Source organism: Schistocerca cancellata, chromosome 7, assembly GCF_023864275.1.
Source record: "Schistocerca cancellata isolate TAMUIC-IGC-003103 chromosome 7, iqSchCanc2.1, whole genome shotgun sequence".
Taxonomy (NCBI): domain Eukaryota; kingdom Metazoa; phylum Arthropoda; class Insecta; order Orthoptera; family Acrididae; genus Schistocerca; species Schistocerca cancellata.
Genome location: NC_064632.1, coordinates 213,152,769 through 213,171,355, shown reverse-complemented (window position 1 = coordinate 213,171,355; position 18,587 = coordinate 213,152,769). Strand labels below are relative to the sequence as shown.

General features: G+C 38.0%; 1 protein-coding gene across 1 annotated transcript in view; it reads left to right on the top strand.

The window, feature by feature from the left end:
• Nucleotides 1-18,587, top strand: part of LOC126092703 (dynein beta chain, ciliary-like) — an 863,310-nt gene that overhangs the window by 163,574 nt on the left and 681,149 nt on the right. Inside the window, 4 exon segments of the mRNA XM_049908426.1 lie at nucleotides 5,826-5,980; nucleotides 6,098-6,290; nucleotides 6,409-6,545; nucleotides 7,501-7,619. Of these exon segments, the coding sequence (XP_049764383.1) occupies nucleotides 5,826-5,980; nucleotides 6,098-6,290; nucleotides 6,409-6,545; nucleotides 7,501-7,619 (604 nt within the window).

Below are 18,587 nucleotides of genomic sequence, written 5' to 3'. Positions count from 1 at the left end.
AATTTACTGATATATTCATCACCAAAATGTGCAATAAGTCAAGTAGCTGAACCTAACCGTTTCAGCACGTCATCGATTTGTTTCTTCCAATTCAATTTCTCATCAATGTACACACCCAGAAATTTTGAATATTCTACTGTACAGAATTGTATATACTGTGTTTTCTCAAAATTTAGCGAGAGCCAGTTGCAGGGAACCACTGAACAATTTTCTGAAAGACATTTTTTACAATTTCCTCAGCTGAATCTTGTTTGTTGGGTGTGATTACTATACTTGTATCATCAGTAAAAAGAACTAGCTTTGCATCTTCATGAATATATAGTGGCAAGACATTAATATATATTAAGAACAATAAGGGACCCAAGACTGAACCTGTGGGACACCATACTTGATACTTCCCCAGTTAGAGGACTCTGCTGATTTTTGCAGACTATCTGTCCTGTTAATTTCAACCTTCTGCATTCTTCCCATTAAATATGAATGAAACCATTTGTGCACTGTCCCACTCATATCACAATACTTAAGCTTATCTGGAAGAATTTCATGATTCACACAATCAAAAGCCTTTGAGAGATATCAAAAAATGTCCCAATGGGTGATGTTCGGTTAGTCAATGCATTTAATATTTGATCATTGGAAGCATATATAGCATTTTCTGTTGAAAAGCCTTTCTGAAAACCATTTATTAGTATTTCATTTTTACAGATGTGTGATACCACTCTTGAATACATGAATTTTCTAATAGTTGATTTTTTTGGTCGCACCAAAGCAGCATTCCTTCAGTTGTTTAAGCAGAATCTAATACAGTTTTATCATCTTTCATCTACATTTGCTGAAGAGGTAGGGACATCAGCTGATATACTACTGTTGTATAAAGTAACCATTTTTATCTTTAGTTTGGGATTAATTCCAAACAACACATGCCATAACAAACAAATTGCTGTGCTCCTGCAAAGTATGCATGTGCATCATCAATGAATACTGTCACATACAGCTTTACCTTAACTGGAAAAATCAATCACAACCAAACTGATGATATTTTGGTTGACATTACCAGTTAACGTGAAATAATTCATGATAATTTTCCATGATAGTTTATATGTATACTTTGTGGGTGTATAGCAATATGATTGTCACAGTCCGCCTGCCTAGCTGGGTAGTAATGTGCTTGCCTCCCATGCAAGCGGGCCTGGGTTCGAGATTTTCTCTGCTTGGGGACTGGGTGTTGTGTTGTCATCATCATTTCATCCTCATCACCGGCACACAAGTTGCCCTGTGTGGTGTCGACTGAAATGCACCTGGCAGCCGAACTTCCCTGGATGGGGCCTCCCGCCAATGATGCCATATGCTCATTTTGATTGTCATAGCCTTTGCCTGATGATGAAGCATATGTGCTTTCGAATCAGTTGTAATAACTGATCACACTCAAATACAGCTGTTTTGAGTTAATTTATAAATAAAGACAATAAATAGTTATTCTACATATAAAAGTTTTATAGAAAAATATATACTGATGTTTTGAAAATACTGTAAACATTGAAATGGGCCAGTAATTAGAAGTGGTTTGCTTATCTACATTTGTGTAAATGAGTGATGTTATTAATTATTCAAGTCTTTCACAAAACTTATAATTCAAAAGCAGTCAAAAATCTCCATTCGTAAGTTGCTCAAGTTTTTCCTTACAGATAATATATTTATACAACAAGCAGAAGTTAAATGGTAAATGAATTGGAAGATCACAGTGCATAGTCAGTCACATTACGTAACTTAGCTCCATATACAGCTCAGAAACACAAGGACACAGTGAGGCTGATTAATGACCAAACACCTGAAGATTTTAAAGGAAGCCTGAAAATATTCGCTAGGGTGAAGTCTAGTTCTAATTTTAAATTCAGCAAATTTTCAAATGAATTTGTATCCATTTTAAAAGTAATTTTCCTAAAAATATAATTAAATGCAATATTGAGAACTTATTAAAGAAACTAAGGATCCTACATGCATCGGAATACCTCCACAATGAGAAAGAAACATTTTGAAAATAGCAAGAACTAGTAATGACCCACAGATACTTTCATATTACAAACATTGCTGTAACATATACAGAAAAGTTGTAAAAAAATCCAGGAATATGCACATCTTGTCTGAAAGTGACAGATCAGACAATCAAATCAAATCTATGTGGAAATTGTTAAAAGAGAAACAGGGAGAGGAACCATAAAGAGAATTGGAGCATAGTGAAAGAAAAATAATGGTGTAGTTCCAAGTATACACTCCTGTTTTTTTCCATTTTAAGCCAATATTTTGATAACCAAGTCAGTCATCTTCTTCAGGTGGTGTAATTTGTGCTATTGCGCGTACTTGCAGCTGGTATGCCTAGCAGATTGTGAACTAGTGTTGGTCTCATGTTTGTGATGACCAGCAAGAACTTAATTAACTGAATGCCAGGCCCCAAGCTTTATGTAAGTTGAAACTTATGTCCCTGTTTATTAAATTTTCTGATATCTTTATCTGATGGGCTCATTAATTATGTTATTATAAGTATCCCAGAAACTTGGTATATGCACCATGATACTGATCTCATTAGTTTCATGATTATGTTCAAAGCAGTACGCAGCTGCTTGTCATTGATGATCATTGCATCTCTCCTTGACAGCTATGACCATCTGTCATTCATAAACATGTCACATTCACATGGAATGCAGTACACACCTAGCTTTCAGTCACCTAGATAATCTTTAACATGACAAATGAGAGTTTTTATCTTTGCTAATTGGAGCAAAAGACACATGCCATTTTTCTGTAGGAGCCCACCAATCAATTGAATACTGTGCCAACACATAGTAAATCAACAATTCTTGGCTTCTCTTTTTCTGCCCCATATCATCCTCTATGCTCCATCCCCAGTATCATCATCAGCAATAATGGCTCACAACAAATAACCCACTAAGATTGCATTTAATGCTTACATTGGCAGCAACATTGATAGCAGGGCACTCAAAACACCAAATACTACTGAACACACACTGGCTGTGAGGGAATGAGTGATGTAAGGGCTGTAGAACAAGTGTGAACTCTACTGCCATTGTTTGTGACTATAGCTTAATCATTGACTAATAAAAGGAGTAGTTGTGGACAGGGTTGTTGAAACATATTTGTTAGTGTCCTCAGTGTCTAAGGAGTAAATCACTTATTTCAAGCAGTTATATTTTTAAAAAAGCGTATGACACTCTCTGCTTGTTACTGCATCTACATTTAGTTTTTTTTAAGAGCAAGGATTATAAAGAAGTGAGAAGTAAGTTGTGAAATAAAAAGTTATTGTCAAAAACAGTTTGGTTGAATTATATTTCCTACTAAATATATAAATTAAGGATTAAGCTGCTACAAGTGGTTACCCTGATGTGATCGAGAAGGTACAAGAAGAAATTAGAAGACCTTGGACACTGCCAACGAAAGTGCTGTAGTTCCAGGAAAAGTGAGATAGATCAGTGTGAAATTCTGCCTGGAAAAACCTAATATTTGGTTCTGCCAATTTTATGTCACTATGAAACACTCCTGATTAATATGATGTCGATTATTGTTAACCGAAACAGCACCCAAACTTTAATTTTGATGATATTGTGACTTAATAGATAAGTGATAACTGGATTTAGCTGCTTTGGGAGTTGTTTCTAATCAGAGTGCAGCTGCTCAACGATGTTCACACAATGATAAAGGGTTTTGAAATAACCAATGACAAGATGTTTTACACTTTTTGAGTTATATAATCTATTGAGACACAATATAAGGCAGGCAATACTTTTGACTCACACTTCTAGTTATGGTTAATATCATCACAGGTCAGAATTTTTAGTAGGTCGTCACACACACTAATAATGGTTGCCACACACCATCCACAGTGCAGTCTAAAATGTGGCGGGCGTGGTTGACATGAATGTGATTATATGGCACAGTGAAAAACCTTTGTAAAACACCTGTCAGGAATATCATATGTCACAAAGCTGTAATGGTCTGCAGAGGGTCAATCTGTAGCGATGGGTACTCATTCAGTTGGTACGACATGACATGTAGCATACAGCTCCATCCGAGCTTGACAGACTCCAAACTTGAGCTCAACTGACTCTTTACTTGCTTAGCATTAGTGATAATCTATTTTGCCAGCTATCATGCTGTGTGAGGTAAAAATGTGTTAATCATTGGGTAATTGATTGTGGACACCTTACAAGTGGCATAACAAATGAAACTACAAAATTAAAGTATTTACTAGTGCAGGTGTAACCACTATGTGTTGAACAAATCTGGGATTTGATTACCTGTTCCAAGTCAAATATTCCTTAGTTACATCTTAAAATTAGTGCAGAGCAGAACTTCATTCACCTAACTGAACTTTCAGTTAAATGAGTGAAGTTCAGCCCTGCACTAATTTACAAGATGTGTTTAAATGGAATGAATAGGCCTGTATTATGTTATTGCATAGCTTAGTGGATGATTTGATAATGAGCTTAAGCTTGAAACTAGTCATCAAGTAATAAAATTAATATCACTTCTAGGACGGTTCTGTGCAATTTGTTGCATAATTTGGTGAATAGTTTGTGCTGAACTGACACCTAAACAAGAGCTGAGCTTTCAGACCATGTCCTTATTCAGAGGATGTATTGCAAGATGCATTTTAATGTGAAACTGCTGGAAAAAATTAATGCCCATGTCATCCTTATAAGGATTCTGAACCTACACCTTAGAAACTTTAATGACTAGGCATTGCAGAAGTTCTCAGATCTCCTGTCCCTCCAGCTGTTCTTTTAGGTGACACTGTTGGTTAGCTAATCTGCTATGTAATAAGAAAAAAATGTTAGCTCTGGCAAATTATATTAAAAGTAATAATTTTACTTTCATTAAATGTGCAGTAACTCATAAATAATAATCATTTCCACAAACATAGTATGTGCTTCCTCATCTCCTTACAATAACTGCTACACACATGAGCTTAATTTTCATATAAAAAGGTAAAGCTGTCCTCATCTTGAGGTTTGGTTTCAATTTTGAATGATGCAGTGCTCTTCTTGGCGTTATCCTTTTGGAGGTGGGATGCCCTTGCATTTTACAACTTCAGAACTGACTGAGTACCAGAGACACATTAATATTTATTATGAAAGAAATGATAAGGGACAGGAAAGGAAATTTCCAGGAGCAACTGGACATCAAATCCCAGATCTTCTGTATTTAAAATCTGACACTCACTGACTGAGCATCTAACTGAAGATAACATGTCTTTTGATTAAAAACACTATATTCTTGGAGAAAATTCTGCTCTATGTGGCAAGTCAAGTATTCCACAACACTCATTGTGGAAGTTTGTTCACTCTTTTTCATCAAATGAACTCCACCTTTGTTTCCTAGTATTTCCTATAACAGTATTAAAAATAGCCATTGGTGGCATACTAGTTGGTAACTTCGCATCTACTGAACTGCTCCATGTGTACCAGGAGACCTTGGACTTATTGTTACCACCTACAATAGTAACAGAGATAGCTGAAGAGAGAACTCTACGTGGAAACTCCAGCTTACTCGCAATTGTACTGGATCTGCTGATCAGCTTTACATCCTAGTCCTAGAGTCACTCAGATACTAATGCGTCATCAGGAAAAAGCAGGATAAGTCTCCATGGCTAGGCTATCATTTGAGTAGAAATTTTATGAGAGTATGCTTCTCCTTAACCCATTTTCAGTTCAGTGGGTCTGATGGCTGAGATGCAGATACTTTTTTCTTGACTAAATATAATATTTGTAAGTGCAAATAATGTTCATGATAAAAGTAGTTTTCTGTTTCAGGCTATGTTTGACAAAGACCTGAAATGTTACAAAGAAAAAGGAGAAATTCCTATTGATAACAATTTTCCCCCAGTTGGTGGTACAATTATGAGGATCATTATGTTACGAGAAAGGATTTCCCCTGAAGTGGCAACTTTGAGAGCTCTTGATCATCCGTAAGTATTAGTAAACTGTTTTCATCTCTGCGCTCTTGACAGATGGGGGAATGTTGATGGAAATATAATTCCTCGAATAAATGTTCAAGCTTCGAGACCTTCAGTGTTATTTTTCAGATTAGCAGAAACTGAAGAAGCCAATTATATATATAAGAAACATGATGAAATGTTGAGTTATCTGGAGAGATTTGAAAGACATATTTTCAGAAAATGGGCTGCTCAAGTTCCCAGAATCTGCAATGAAAACCTGGAGAAGACACTCATGATACGTCGTCCTGATATGTCTCTTACATTGAACTTTGATCAAGAGGTGATATATTTGTGCTTTGTTTGATGCTTTGTGACATTTATTCTTGTGACATTTGTGATACATTTATTTTAGGGTAAAAGCTTTAGATGTACTCTATAGCTGCACCTCTTCATTGCAGTTGATCACCCTGCTTTGTGAGGTGCGTTATCTAAATATGATGGGGGAGAAAAATTTGCCTCAAGAAGCTGTTGATCTGTATGCAAGAAACGAAGAATTACGTGATTGGATATTTGACCTCAATGCAACAATGGAATGGTATTAAATATTTCATAACAGTTGACTAAGTAAATTCTATCCTAAAATACATTTTCTATATGTCTTTCCTGTGCTCCATTTTAGGGTGCAAGATACCTTGCATTAATATCTCTGAATTGACTGTCATGGTCTAGCTGCATTTTAGAAGTCAGTATTTCCTGAACTACAGGTTTTGCTCTGTGTATTTGCATACTCAGTGTCTTAATGCAAAATACTTTTGTTTCCCAGGGGTGTAAGCTTGAAAAAACTAATTTTACTAGGAGACAAAGTGGTTAGCCAGTACCCCACGTTTAGTAGGTGAAATCCCAAACAATGTCAATATACTTAAAAGTAGCTTTTAGAAGTTAGTTCCTCTCCCATGAAGGAAGGAGGGGTATGAAGGGAAGTTTCAATAGTAGAAGTAAATAGCTTGGACCCAAAGTCGAAGAAATTTAAATGACAACTGGCATGGACAAAGATGGAGAGTGAGACATAGAAATAATAGCAAGCCAAAGGTAATATGCTGATGAACTTCGTTCCATTTTCATTCCAGAGAGGATAAAAAGACACAGTGAGAAGTGAAAATATATTAAGAGGAAGATGAATGAGTAGGTTAATAAATAGTTCAGGTAAGAAGTTGGAGGAGTGACCAAGGAGAGAGGAAAAACCAAAAAAGGAAAGGGGGAAGATGAGCATAAAAAAGTAACTGACTAAAGAATGAATAGAATAGAGGGATACAAGTACATGTTGGGTAATAAGTTCCCATCTTTGGGGCTCATGCAAATTATTATAGTGTGGGAGGGTCCAAATGGTGAAATAGGAATTCATGTACCTTTGGATATTTGACTAAACTATTTTGATAGTTACTATGTTGGGCCTTTTCCATGGAATAAAGGTATGATTTTTGTTTTCAAATAAGTAACTTTTGCACAAGATATGCTACTGTCAAGTAATGACGCAAAATTTTTGGTGACAGGTACAATGAAATAAGAAGAATAAGCAATCCGATAGAGTTTGAAATCATAAGTGATGAAGTTGAGGAAATTGACTTCCTCATACAAGAAGCACTAGATACCCTAAACTGGAATTCATTTAGTAAGTTTGTTTCATAACTATTTATGATGTAGAGTTGTAACTGATTTTTATTTCTTTGAAGTAAGTAACATATTACAATTTTTTGGGTAAATGTGCCTTATTTGCTGTTCCAACTGTAATTTCACCTTGTGGGTACTGCAAGGATATACTAACAATGTGTGGGACTTACAAGAGGAATGATTGTGGTTTGACTGCAAATTTAACGCTTTAAAACTGTGCCCTCGATGTTTTTTCTTAATTACTACAACGAATATCAATATAATCAGTTGCAATGGTCATAACATACATAAAAGCATCAAATACTTCTCCAATCACTGGCAAAATTTGGCAGATCTTTTGACAATATTGAGGGCATTAAATTGAACCATAATAGCAGCAATAATAAGTAGTTATGAAAGAATGAAAATATTTGCCAAAAATAATGTAAATTAATTTTTGACCCTGGGCAGCTGTCATCGAATCATGTTGATCTTGCCAACCTCTACGCTCAGATAATTAATTTTTGCACTGAGAAACTTTGACAACCCATAGCATATACAAGGTGGCACAAGAAATGTGTTACCAGTTGTTTCTTTCACAATTTACGATTCACATTAGATATCCTGCTGGGATCTCTACAGCAGTACCAGCAGAGCTTGGAAAAACAAATGAGTTACGAAATTACGTGTAATTCACAATACTGCCGCTAGAAGACTAGTAAGCAGCAATGGCTGACAACGGATGACGGATGACACAGCAACGATCGGCAATTGTGTTACTTTTTCATGAAACGAAAAGCCTTGTTCTGACTCAGAAGCGTTTTTGACAACAGTTTAACACACGATGGGTCCCTTGCAAGAAGACCATCCACAGGCTGTATGATAAATTTGTACAGGAAGGAACAGTATTGGAAGCGAAGTGACCTCGGCCTAAGCCTGTTTGTTCGCCAGAGAATATTGAAGCGGTAAGAGTTGCTGTACAGAGAAGTCCCGGGAAATCGTGTAGAAAGGCAGCAGTGCAACTGGGAATATCCAGACGCTCCATTCAACGCATTCTTAAAAGTGACCTCCATATGTACCCATACAAGATGACCTGTGCACAGAAGCTCACTGATGAACACAAGCAGCAGAGACTACTGCTTGCTCAGTGGGCGGAAGATAGGGAAGAAACTCTCAGCAACGTTTGGTTTTCAGACGACGTGCATTTTCTTTTAGACGGTGTGGTTAACAAACAGAATGTACACTTTTGGGCCACTGAAAACCCACAAGTGCTTCATGAACGACAACATTATGCTCTGAGGATTACAGCGTGGGCAGCAATTTCCAGTCATGGACTTATTGGACCCTTTTTCTTTGAAGAAACTGTGAACAGCAAGCGTTATTTGAGCATCCTTTGCAATAGTTTCATTCCACTGCTTCTTGCTACTGTCTTGCCCTTCAACACGCAGTGTTTCATGCAAGATGGAGCAAGGCCACATACTGCAAACACTGTGTTGGGGTTTTTACATGAGCATTTCGACTTGCAGATCATTTCACTCAGGTCTCAAGGTCGCTTCAATGATGGACAAAATTGGCCCCCCAATAGTCCAGACCTCAATCCATGTGACTTTTTTCTTTGGGGGTACCTAAAGAAAAAAATTTTCTCGGAACGTCCCTGTGATTTAATCAAGCTCAGAAGACTTATTCTTCAAGCTTGCAGTGAAATTACGGAAGACGTGCCGTAGGGTAATCACTAACTTCAGTGTTTGTTTGAAGGAAGTTAGGAAACGAAATGGTGGACATATTGAGCATGTGCTGAGTTAGAACAAATCTCCATGGACGACTATTCATTGTAGTATATGTTCCTTTCAGATTGTATTGACAATAAAGTTTATATTCAAAAACAAAATGGTAACACATTTCGCGTGCCACCCTGTATTTTAATGGTAGCACTAGTCAGTATGGGCATTCTGTTAGCAAAAAAGTGAATGGCCTTTCAGATCATGATGCACAAGTTTTAACTCTAAAAGGTTTTTGTGCTGCAACACATGTTAAATATAGTTATCAACTTTTTAGGAAAGCTGATCCAGTTACTGTAGAGACCTTTGTAAACCTCATCAAGGAACAAGAGTGGCAAGATGTTTATAGTGCTGATACAGTAGACGATAAATATAATGCTTTCCTCAAGACTTTTCGCGTGCTCTTTGAAATATGCTTTCCGTTAGAATGTTAAAAACAGGGTACTAGCACAAACAGGCTGCCTGGGTGGCTGACTAGAGGGATAAGAATATCCTGTAAACAAAGTGGCAATTATATATAAAACATTAGAAACAGTCAAAATCTAAATGCAGCAGCCCATTACAAACAGTATTGTAAGGTGCTTAAAAAAGTAATTAGGAAGGCAAAAAGTATGTGGTATGCAGATAGAATAGCTAAGTCTCAGGATAAAATTAAAACCATATGGTCAGTCATAAAGGAAGTGGCTGGTCTGCAGAGACAGGTCGTGGATATAGAATCAGTGCATAGTGGGAACGTCAATGTTACTGATAAGTCGCATATATGTACAGTATTTAATAATCACTTTCTGAATATAGCAGGTGAACTAAATAGAAACCCAGTCCCAACAGGGAATCATATAGCGCTAATAGAAAAAATTGTTCCAAGACTATTACCTGAAATGCTCCTACATGATACTGACAAGAGGGAGATTGAGTTAATAATTAAATCACTAAAGACCAAGAACTCTCATGGATATGATGGGGTATCTAGCAGAATACTGAAGTATTGTTCTATGTATGTTAACCCAGTACTTAGCCATATCTGTAACTTTTCCTTTAGGAGTGGTCGGTTTCCTGACCGATTAAAGTACTCGTAGTGAAGCCACTTTATAAAAAGGGAGACAGGGGTAATGTTGACAATTATAGACCTATTTCTATGCCATCGGTGTTTGCTAAAGTTATCGAGAAGGTTGTATATACAACGTTACTGGAGCATTTAAATTCACATAATTTGCTGTCAAATGTACAGTTTGGTTTTAGAAATGGTTTAACAACTGAAAATGCTATATTCTCTTTTCTCTGTGAGGTTTGGACAGATTAAATAAAAGGTTGCAAATGCTAGGTGTTTTCTTTGGTTTAACAAAGGCTTTTGACTGTGTTGACCACAAAATATTACTGCAGAAGTTGGACCATTATGGAGTAAGGGGAGTAGCTTGCAATTGGTTCGCCTCTTACTTTAAGAACAGAAAGTGGAAGGTAGTTCTCTGCAATATTGAGAGTGCTAGTGATGTTCAGTCCCAGTGGGGCACTGTTAAGTGGGGCGCTGTTAAGTGGGGTGTTCCCCAAGGGTCGGTGCTGGGGCCACTGCTGTTTCTTACTTATACGTATAAATGATATGCCTTCTAGTATTACAGGTGATTCAAAAATATATCTGTTTGCTGATGACACCAGCTTGGTAGTGAAGGATCTTGTGTGTAATATTGAAAAAGTATCAAATAATGTAGTTCTTGAAATAAGTTCGTGGCTTGTGGAAAATAATATGATGCTAAATCACAGTAAGACTCAGTTTTTACAGTTTCTAACTCACAATTCCAGAAGAACTGATATTTTGATCAGACTGAATGGGCATATTATAAGCGAGACGGAACAGTTCAATTTCCTAGGCCTTTGGATAGATAGTAAGCTGTTGTGGAAAGCCCATGATCACGATCTTGTTCAGAAACTAAATGCTGCTTTATTTACCATTAGAACAGTATCTGAAATAAGTGGCAGTTCAACACGAAAAGTAGTCTACTTCACATATTTTCATATGCTTATGTCGTTTGGTACTATTTTTTTGGGTAATTCTTCTGATTCAAAAACGGTCTGTTCGAGCTATATGTGGTGTAAGTTAGAGAACCTCTTGTCGACCCCTATTCAGCAGTCTGGGAATTCTGACATTGCCCTCACAGTATATATTTTCTTTAATGTCGTTTGTTGTTAGCAATATTAGCTTATTCCCAAGAGTTAGCAGCTTTCGCTCAGTTAATACTAGGCAGAAATCAAATCTGCATGTGGAATGCACTTCCTTGACTCTTGTGCAGAAAGGAGTGCACTATTCTGCTGCATCCATTTTCAATAAGCTACCACAAGAACTCAAAAATCTTAGCAGTAGCCCAAACGCTTTTAAGTCTAAACTGAAGGGTTTCCTCATGGCTCACTCCTTCTATTCTGTCGAGGAGCTCCTGGAAGAGCTGAAAAAATTAAGCAAATTCCAGTGTTACATTGTTGATTTTCTTTATTTAAACTTAAGAATTGTTGCCTGAATACGTTTCCTGTATTTCATTTTATCTGTTTCTACTATCGTGTTATAATTTCATGTATTGACTCTTTCCATGACCATGGAGACTTCTCCTTAATTTGGTCACACAGAACAATAAATAAATAAATAAATAAATAAATAAATGAAGAAAGGAAAGATTTTACTAGTTTCTGACAAATGACAGATCATTGTGGAACAGAACACTGGTGCTTCCATCTCAGAAACTATGTGGCATTTTAAAGCTGCAATAATTAGGCTATGGAAATTGATATCAACACAGAAAAATGAAAAATCATTAGCAGAGCACTAGATAGGAAAAGTACTCCTTTTTTTTTTTTTTTTTTTCCCCCCCCCACACATTGTGACCTCTCCCTCCCACTTTTGTATCCTGCAAACGTGGCACCTCCCTCCAAGTTTCCAGCCACCTCTTCTCAACTTCTCCGTCTCCCCTCTTCTGAGCTGAACTGTCCTCCCTGGGCAATGTACGGTTGTGTCTGTTATTGTGACCTACATGTTGCCAAATGTGGCAGCTGCTGACTCACAGCAGTTAACATAATGCTCTATGATGCTTCCATGCTACTTCTTTCTTTTGTTGGAGACATAATTTTCTGACCAAAGGTTGTAATTACTTCTACCCTTAATATGTAAAATTAGTACCTAACAATAAATTGACTGTCCTTAACTACTAAACAAATTACTGCATTAATCCCTGACTTCATAAATCTACCTTTCATATGGGGTATCCAGTCTACAGGAACTTTTATTAGTCCTGGTTTGGTATTCTGCACGATTCGCCATTTGAAACACCCGAAAGCTGGGCAGAGTAAACTCAGGGTCACTACAGCACTAGGAATTGTGTCATTCAAAGTCACAGTTACCTGACATTTACCACCCCTATACTATTCCACCTGCTGCAACAATTGTTCTGCAGTGAGTCGTCCCTCCTGGACTGCTATGATGCGGATTAATGACTGGTTCTGGCTAGGTTCCCAGATTTGTGGAGGAAATTAAGGTTTTGTTTGGACAATATGTCTAGAGGTTCATTGGCCCAATACAGCTGTTGCTGTATCACATTTAGCGGAGTAATTCCCATGACAGTAGCTCCGAATGAAAGGTGGGTCCCATAATATCACACATTGCCCTGTTGATCAGTCCACTACCTTGTAAATCCAAACATCTTACCTCATGAGTTTTCGTTACTTATAACAATTAGCATCCACCATTACATTGTTGTACACAGAGTAAATCCAATGTAAACCTGCCTTCTGAAAATATGGTTCCGGTTCTGTCACATATTTTTGCCGAGGATGTCTGTTCGACCCTTAAAAAGAGTTGCATGACATTGCCGAAGCTCATGCCCAGTGATCACCACATCCTGATCTCCATCCCCATCTTTCACTAGTGATAGCACCCCTCTTCCCATACTTGCACAGATTTCCCAACTTCTGCTAACTTTATCAGATAAGTGTGCTCTAAACCTGATGACCATGTGTGGCTGGATATCTGGTTGCCTGGAAAACAAAACTCATCCATCCAGGTGCTGGCTCTACAGTGCTCTCGTTCCACCTCCAGCAAAGAGGTACAGCACTGCCAAAACTAGCATTCTTCTTCTGTTGCCTTTCTCCTGTATGGCAACCTCAGGATAGGGACCAAATCACCTCCTTTCTCCCCAAAGGGTTTCTGTCTCCGAACAGCACATTTCAATACACTTAAGAAAAATACTTACCCTAACACAAACATATAACTCCGTACAAAACAATATTAATACCCTATACTATCCACAAAAGAAAAATATTCCGAAATCACACTACATACCAGTTAAGTAATTGGTCAGCTTCTTCTTTTTCTTCTCTCTCCTCAATTTTTTCAATATGTCTCAGAGAATTGCTTCCAGTGCACATTTGGATGGTTGTAGATGCCTAACATGTGCACAGTTAGAGTCCTGTAGGCAGCTGCAGCTTTGTGTTTACCAGTAATGTAATTTCAGTTAGTTGGCACAGGGCCTGGTATCACATTACAGATGCTTTCATCTTTCCCCCTGAGTATGTGGGCTTGACATCACCTGTTGATCCACTTTGTACTGAGGTAATGTTCCCACTAATCACTTCATTGCATCTTCCTGCTTCTCCAGTGTTTTAGTATTATCTCACTGGATCTTTTTTTCATACTTCCCTCACCATTCTAGCAAACTCCTGTAGCTTGTCTCATTTCCTGCCTCCTTCTGGTTAATCATGTCAAATGGTGATGGCATACTTTTCTTGTACACCATCTCACATGGCGACAACCCTTTGCTAGTGTATACTTCGAAGTTGTATGCACCCACTACAAAAATCATGATGCAAGAGAATCATACAAACATTCTGTCATTTGACCATCACACAGAGTCCTATATGCATAGAGAAACAACTGAAAGAGTTGAAACCACTTAAATCACCAGGTCTGGATGGAATCTCAATTTGGTTTTACAAAGAGTACTCTATGCTGACTCAACAGGACCAGCCATACCTCTGAGGATGTCCAACGTAGTATTGGACGAAATGTTAGGAATAGAAAAATTCCATGGACCACGGCCATATAATCCGGAAGAATGACCAACAACAGCAATCTGCATTTGTTTGCTGATGCTGCTATGGTGTACGAGGCATTGTTGAAAATGAGTGATGGTAGGATGATACAATATGACTTGGACAAAATTTCTAGATGGTGTGATGAATGGCAGCTGGCTGGAAATGTGGAAAAATGTAAGTTAATGCAGATGAGTAGCAAAAACAAACCCATAGTGTTCAGATAGGCATTAATTGTGCTGCTTGATACAGTGACATTGTCTAAATGTCTGGGCATAATGCTGCAAAGCGATATGAAATGGAATGAGAATGTGAGGATTGCAGTATGGAATGCAAATGATCAGCTTCAGTTTATTGGGAGAATTTTGGGAGGATGCGGTTCATGTGTAAAGGAAACAGCATATAGGATGCTAGTGCAACCTACTTTTGAGTACTGCTTGAGTTTTTTGAATCCCCACCAAATCGGATTAAAGGAAGACATTGAACCAGTTCAGAGGTGGGCTGCTAGATTCGGTACCAATAGGTTCAATAACACGCAGCTGTTATGAAGGTGCTTCAGGAATTTATATGGGAATCCCTGGAAGGAACACTATTGAGAAAATATAGAGAACTGACATTTGAAGTTGACTGCAGAGCAATCCTACTGCCATAACATACATTTCACGGACATTTCATACATTTCAAGGACCACAAAGATAAGATGCGAGAAATTAATGCTCATATGGAGGCATATAGATAGTCATTTTACCCTCACTGTGCCTGTGAGTGGAACAGGGAAGGAAACAACTAAGAGTCATTCATGGTACCCTCTGCCATCCATTGCATGGTGGCTTGTGGAATATGTATTTAGGTGTAGAATATATACCGTATTTACCCGAATCTAAGCCGCACTCGAATCTAAGCCGCACCTGAAAAATGAGACTCGAAACAAAGGAAAAAAAGATTTCCCGAATCTAAGCCGCACCTGAAATTTGAGACTCGAAATTCAAGGGGAGATAAAAGTTTTAGGCCGCACCTCCAAATCGAAACAAAGTTGGTCCATTGTAATATGAGACACAATTTAGGTCGAATGAATGACGATACAGCTACAGTAGTTTGGTTCGAGTCGTAAGCTTTACCAGGTAGCCATTGCTATGCGTCAGGCGCTCCGTCCGTATTTATACGGGTACCCTTCCTTTTTCACGTGCTTCGTCTGGTTTGAATCGATTGCTTATTTTGTTTGATCTGATAAGTGCCGTTTTCTCCATTATAGGTGTTTACGTCACTCTAAGCTGAAAATGCATCACTGTACTGTGTCATGCATTGTTTGTCGCATTCTGATAGTGCGTGTTTACGGCCTGTCGCCGTTCGCGGCATGGCTTGCTTTTGTGCGCGCTACCGCCGCTTACAACTAAAAAGAGGCGAATCGTCTCATTAGCGAAGCAATGTCAAGAGACTGCTATTTGTTGTTACTTACACTGCTGCTTTCTTTGAGAATGATCAACAAGAACCAAATAATAGGCTGCGTATGATAGAACATGTTGTGAACGAGAGTTAGGTGAAAATTTTTCTCCATTTGAAAATCTTTGCGGCCACTTCTTTAGTACATCAAATTCTGCACAGAAATTAGAGTCATCTTAGATTTAAAAATCTAGTCAGTTGCCGTGGTTCATTTCTGACTGTATCACTATTAGGCTAAGAATAATACGAATATAAACAGACACGATAAGTGTATTCTTCCGCGTTTGCTGTTGTCTCACTCTAGTTTCGTAGTTTATTAGGCAGACAGGATTTAAATGAGATAGCAACAAACACGGAAGAACACATGGCAAAATGTTTATATTCGTATTATTCTTATGGTGAATGGTGAAGAGAATACTGCTTGTGATTCACATTTCATCAGGTTACTATTAGCAACCATCTCTTCTCACAGGTAGGAAAAAATTCAGATCGTAGAGTTGGCCATATTGAAAAACATCCCAAACAGTCTTGCCAGTCGGATTTTTGTAGTATATTGAAATTCTAATACATTCGAAGATGAACAATACGGAATTTGTATTTACTTCGTTGGATAATGTATGAAAATGCAGTGGTCGAAACTCGGGGCGGAGAAAAAAAAGCTCGTCTTCCACATTTTTTTTTTATTTATTTACTGACGCAGAGGTTTTGACACCAGTATTTAACTTTGTGCTTACAAAGCATGTCTGTGTAGCGCTCCATATATTCGACGGCAGAAGGTAGTTGTGGCGGCACCTACCAACATTTTTCAGAACTTCCGCTTGCTTTGCGCTCGATTCTAAGCCGCAGGCGGTTTTTTGGATTACAAAAACTGGAAAAAAAGTGCGGCTTAGATTCGAGTAAATACGGTATGCACCCTGTCTAAATAGTGTGAGTTCATGTAACAACTAAACATTTTCCCAATTGCCTGATGAACGAGTTTGATCCTTTTTTTTTTTAGTAGCTGACACAACTCTTTCATCAGGTCTTACATGAATTTCATCATCTGAATTATCATCTCTGGCAAACGAACTTCAGTATTCATCAGCAGTGTGCAACCATGACTGCCTGTCGGACTTCCACCAGTACTTTGCCACCACTCTCCAACTCACTGTCTTGCATCCCCCATGGCCCAATAAAATGTGATCATGCATTTGATGTAGTACTTCTAGCTTCAGCTTGGCCAGCCCCACTACTTGTAGTCCTAATCTCGTCTCTCTACGTAACAGTCCGGCATGCATGCTAAACCACTGTTGCTTGCTGTACTGTTTACGTTTTCATCAGCATTCTGTGGATGTCCAATGCCCAAGGTCATGAGCCAGTGCATGTGTTACAGCCTTATTTATGCAGGGTGTATATGACCCAGGACAACCGGGAGATCCAGGAATTTTTTCATCTGGGAGAAAAGTGGGAAAAACCGGGGTATTTTTTAGAATTCCGGGCATTTTTCATTGTTTTACTGTATGTCGCTTCTGCAGAATAATACTGCAGCAATAAAACATGGAAGAAAAAAAAAAAGAAAACTTCAGCAAAGTGTGTCAAAGGCTTTAGGAAGACTATGCAATGCTTCCTAACAACAAATTGCCTCTGATGAGCATGATGTGACAGCTGTTTACATTAGATTCGTTTGAACAGTTGTGGGTGGGCTCTTGTGCATGTGCAGTTGAGTCATGTATCAGTACTACCTTCTCCTGCTTCTGGCTATGGATGTGTGGTTGGGCGACACTATCTAATATTACCCCGGTTTGGAAATATCATAGATCTGGGGCTATTCAAAGAGCAGTCTGAGCTGTAATGGGGAGGTGGGTCTCCATATGACCTGTGTTTATGTTTATTGATTTTGCTGTTTCCTCTTCATCACATCACATCAAATGACAACAAAATGGATTTCTGTGGTCAGGAGCTATCAAATGAATTAAAATACATTCACATAATTACGGGAGGCTAAAATATGTTATTAGTTTCAGATTTGATTTTATTTCCACCTTTCGGGCAGTCAAGTATTAATCATCTTGCAGAACAATGCAGTTACTTTGTCAGTTTTCTAAAGAAATTTGTCTTTTATTAATCTTTTCTGCTGAGACACTCAATTTATTTGACACAAAGTGTGTAAGTCCACAGTATTGGTTAGTTTCAACTGTTTGCTGCGTTTCAAGTACGCATTTTCATCTTCTAGCATGTATGGCATTATGGCATAATAAAGAACCAAACATGAGCCAAATCAGTACTGGTACTCCAAGAAAATTTACATCCGAATCTGGACACAACGAATGTGCACTTTAAGCTGAATTATGCATCTTAGTATGGTTCATGAAATTCCGATGCTCTGGAAGTATCCTGTGATATCTTGTTTCTTTTGTGACATAGTGCAAAATCTTTTAATGTTTTACACGTACGAAGATACGGGCTTCCTGTGTCATCGTAGCTGCGCAAGAGCAGTGATGCCTGTTATCTGGCATGCTCTGGCAACTGCTGGAACGAATCAATATCTAACAGGTCACGGTAAAATGTTGCGAATGGTGGTTTGAAAAGGGTTACTTTCAAAGTAAATTTACTTTTACACAAGATGAACTACGTGCAATAACGTACAATTAATTTCTTAAATCACAGAGCATTTGATTCTCAATTAAAAATCCACTCTTTGAGGATGACCATCTAGAAGAATTTCAGGG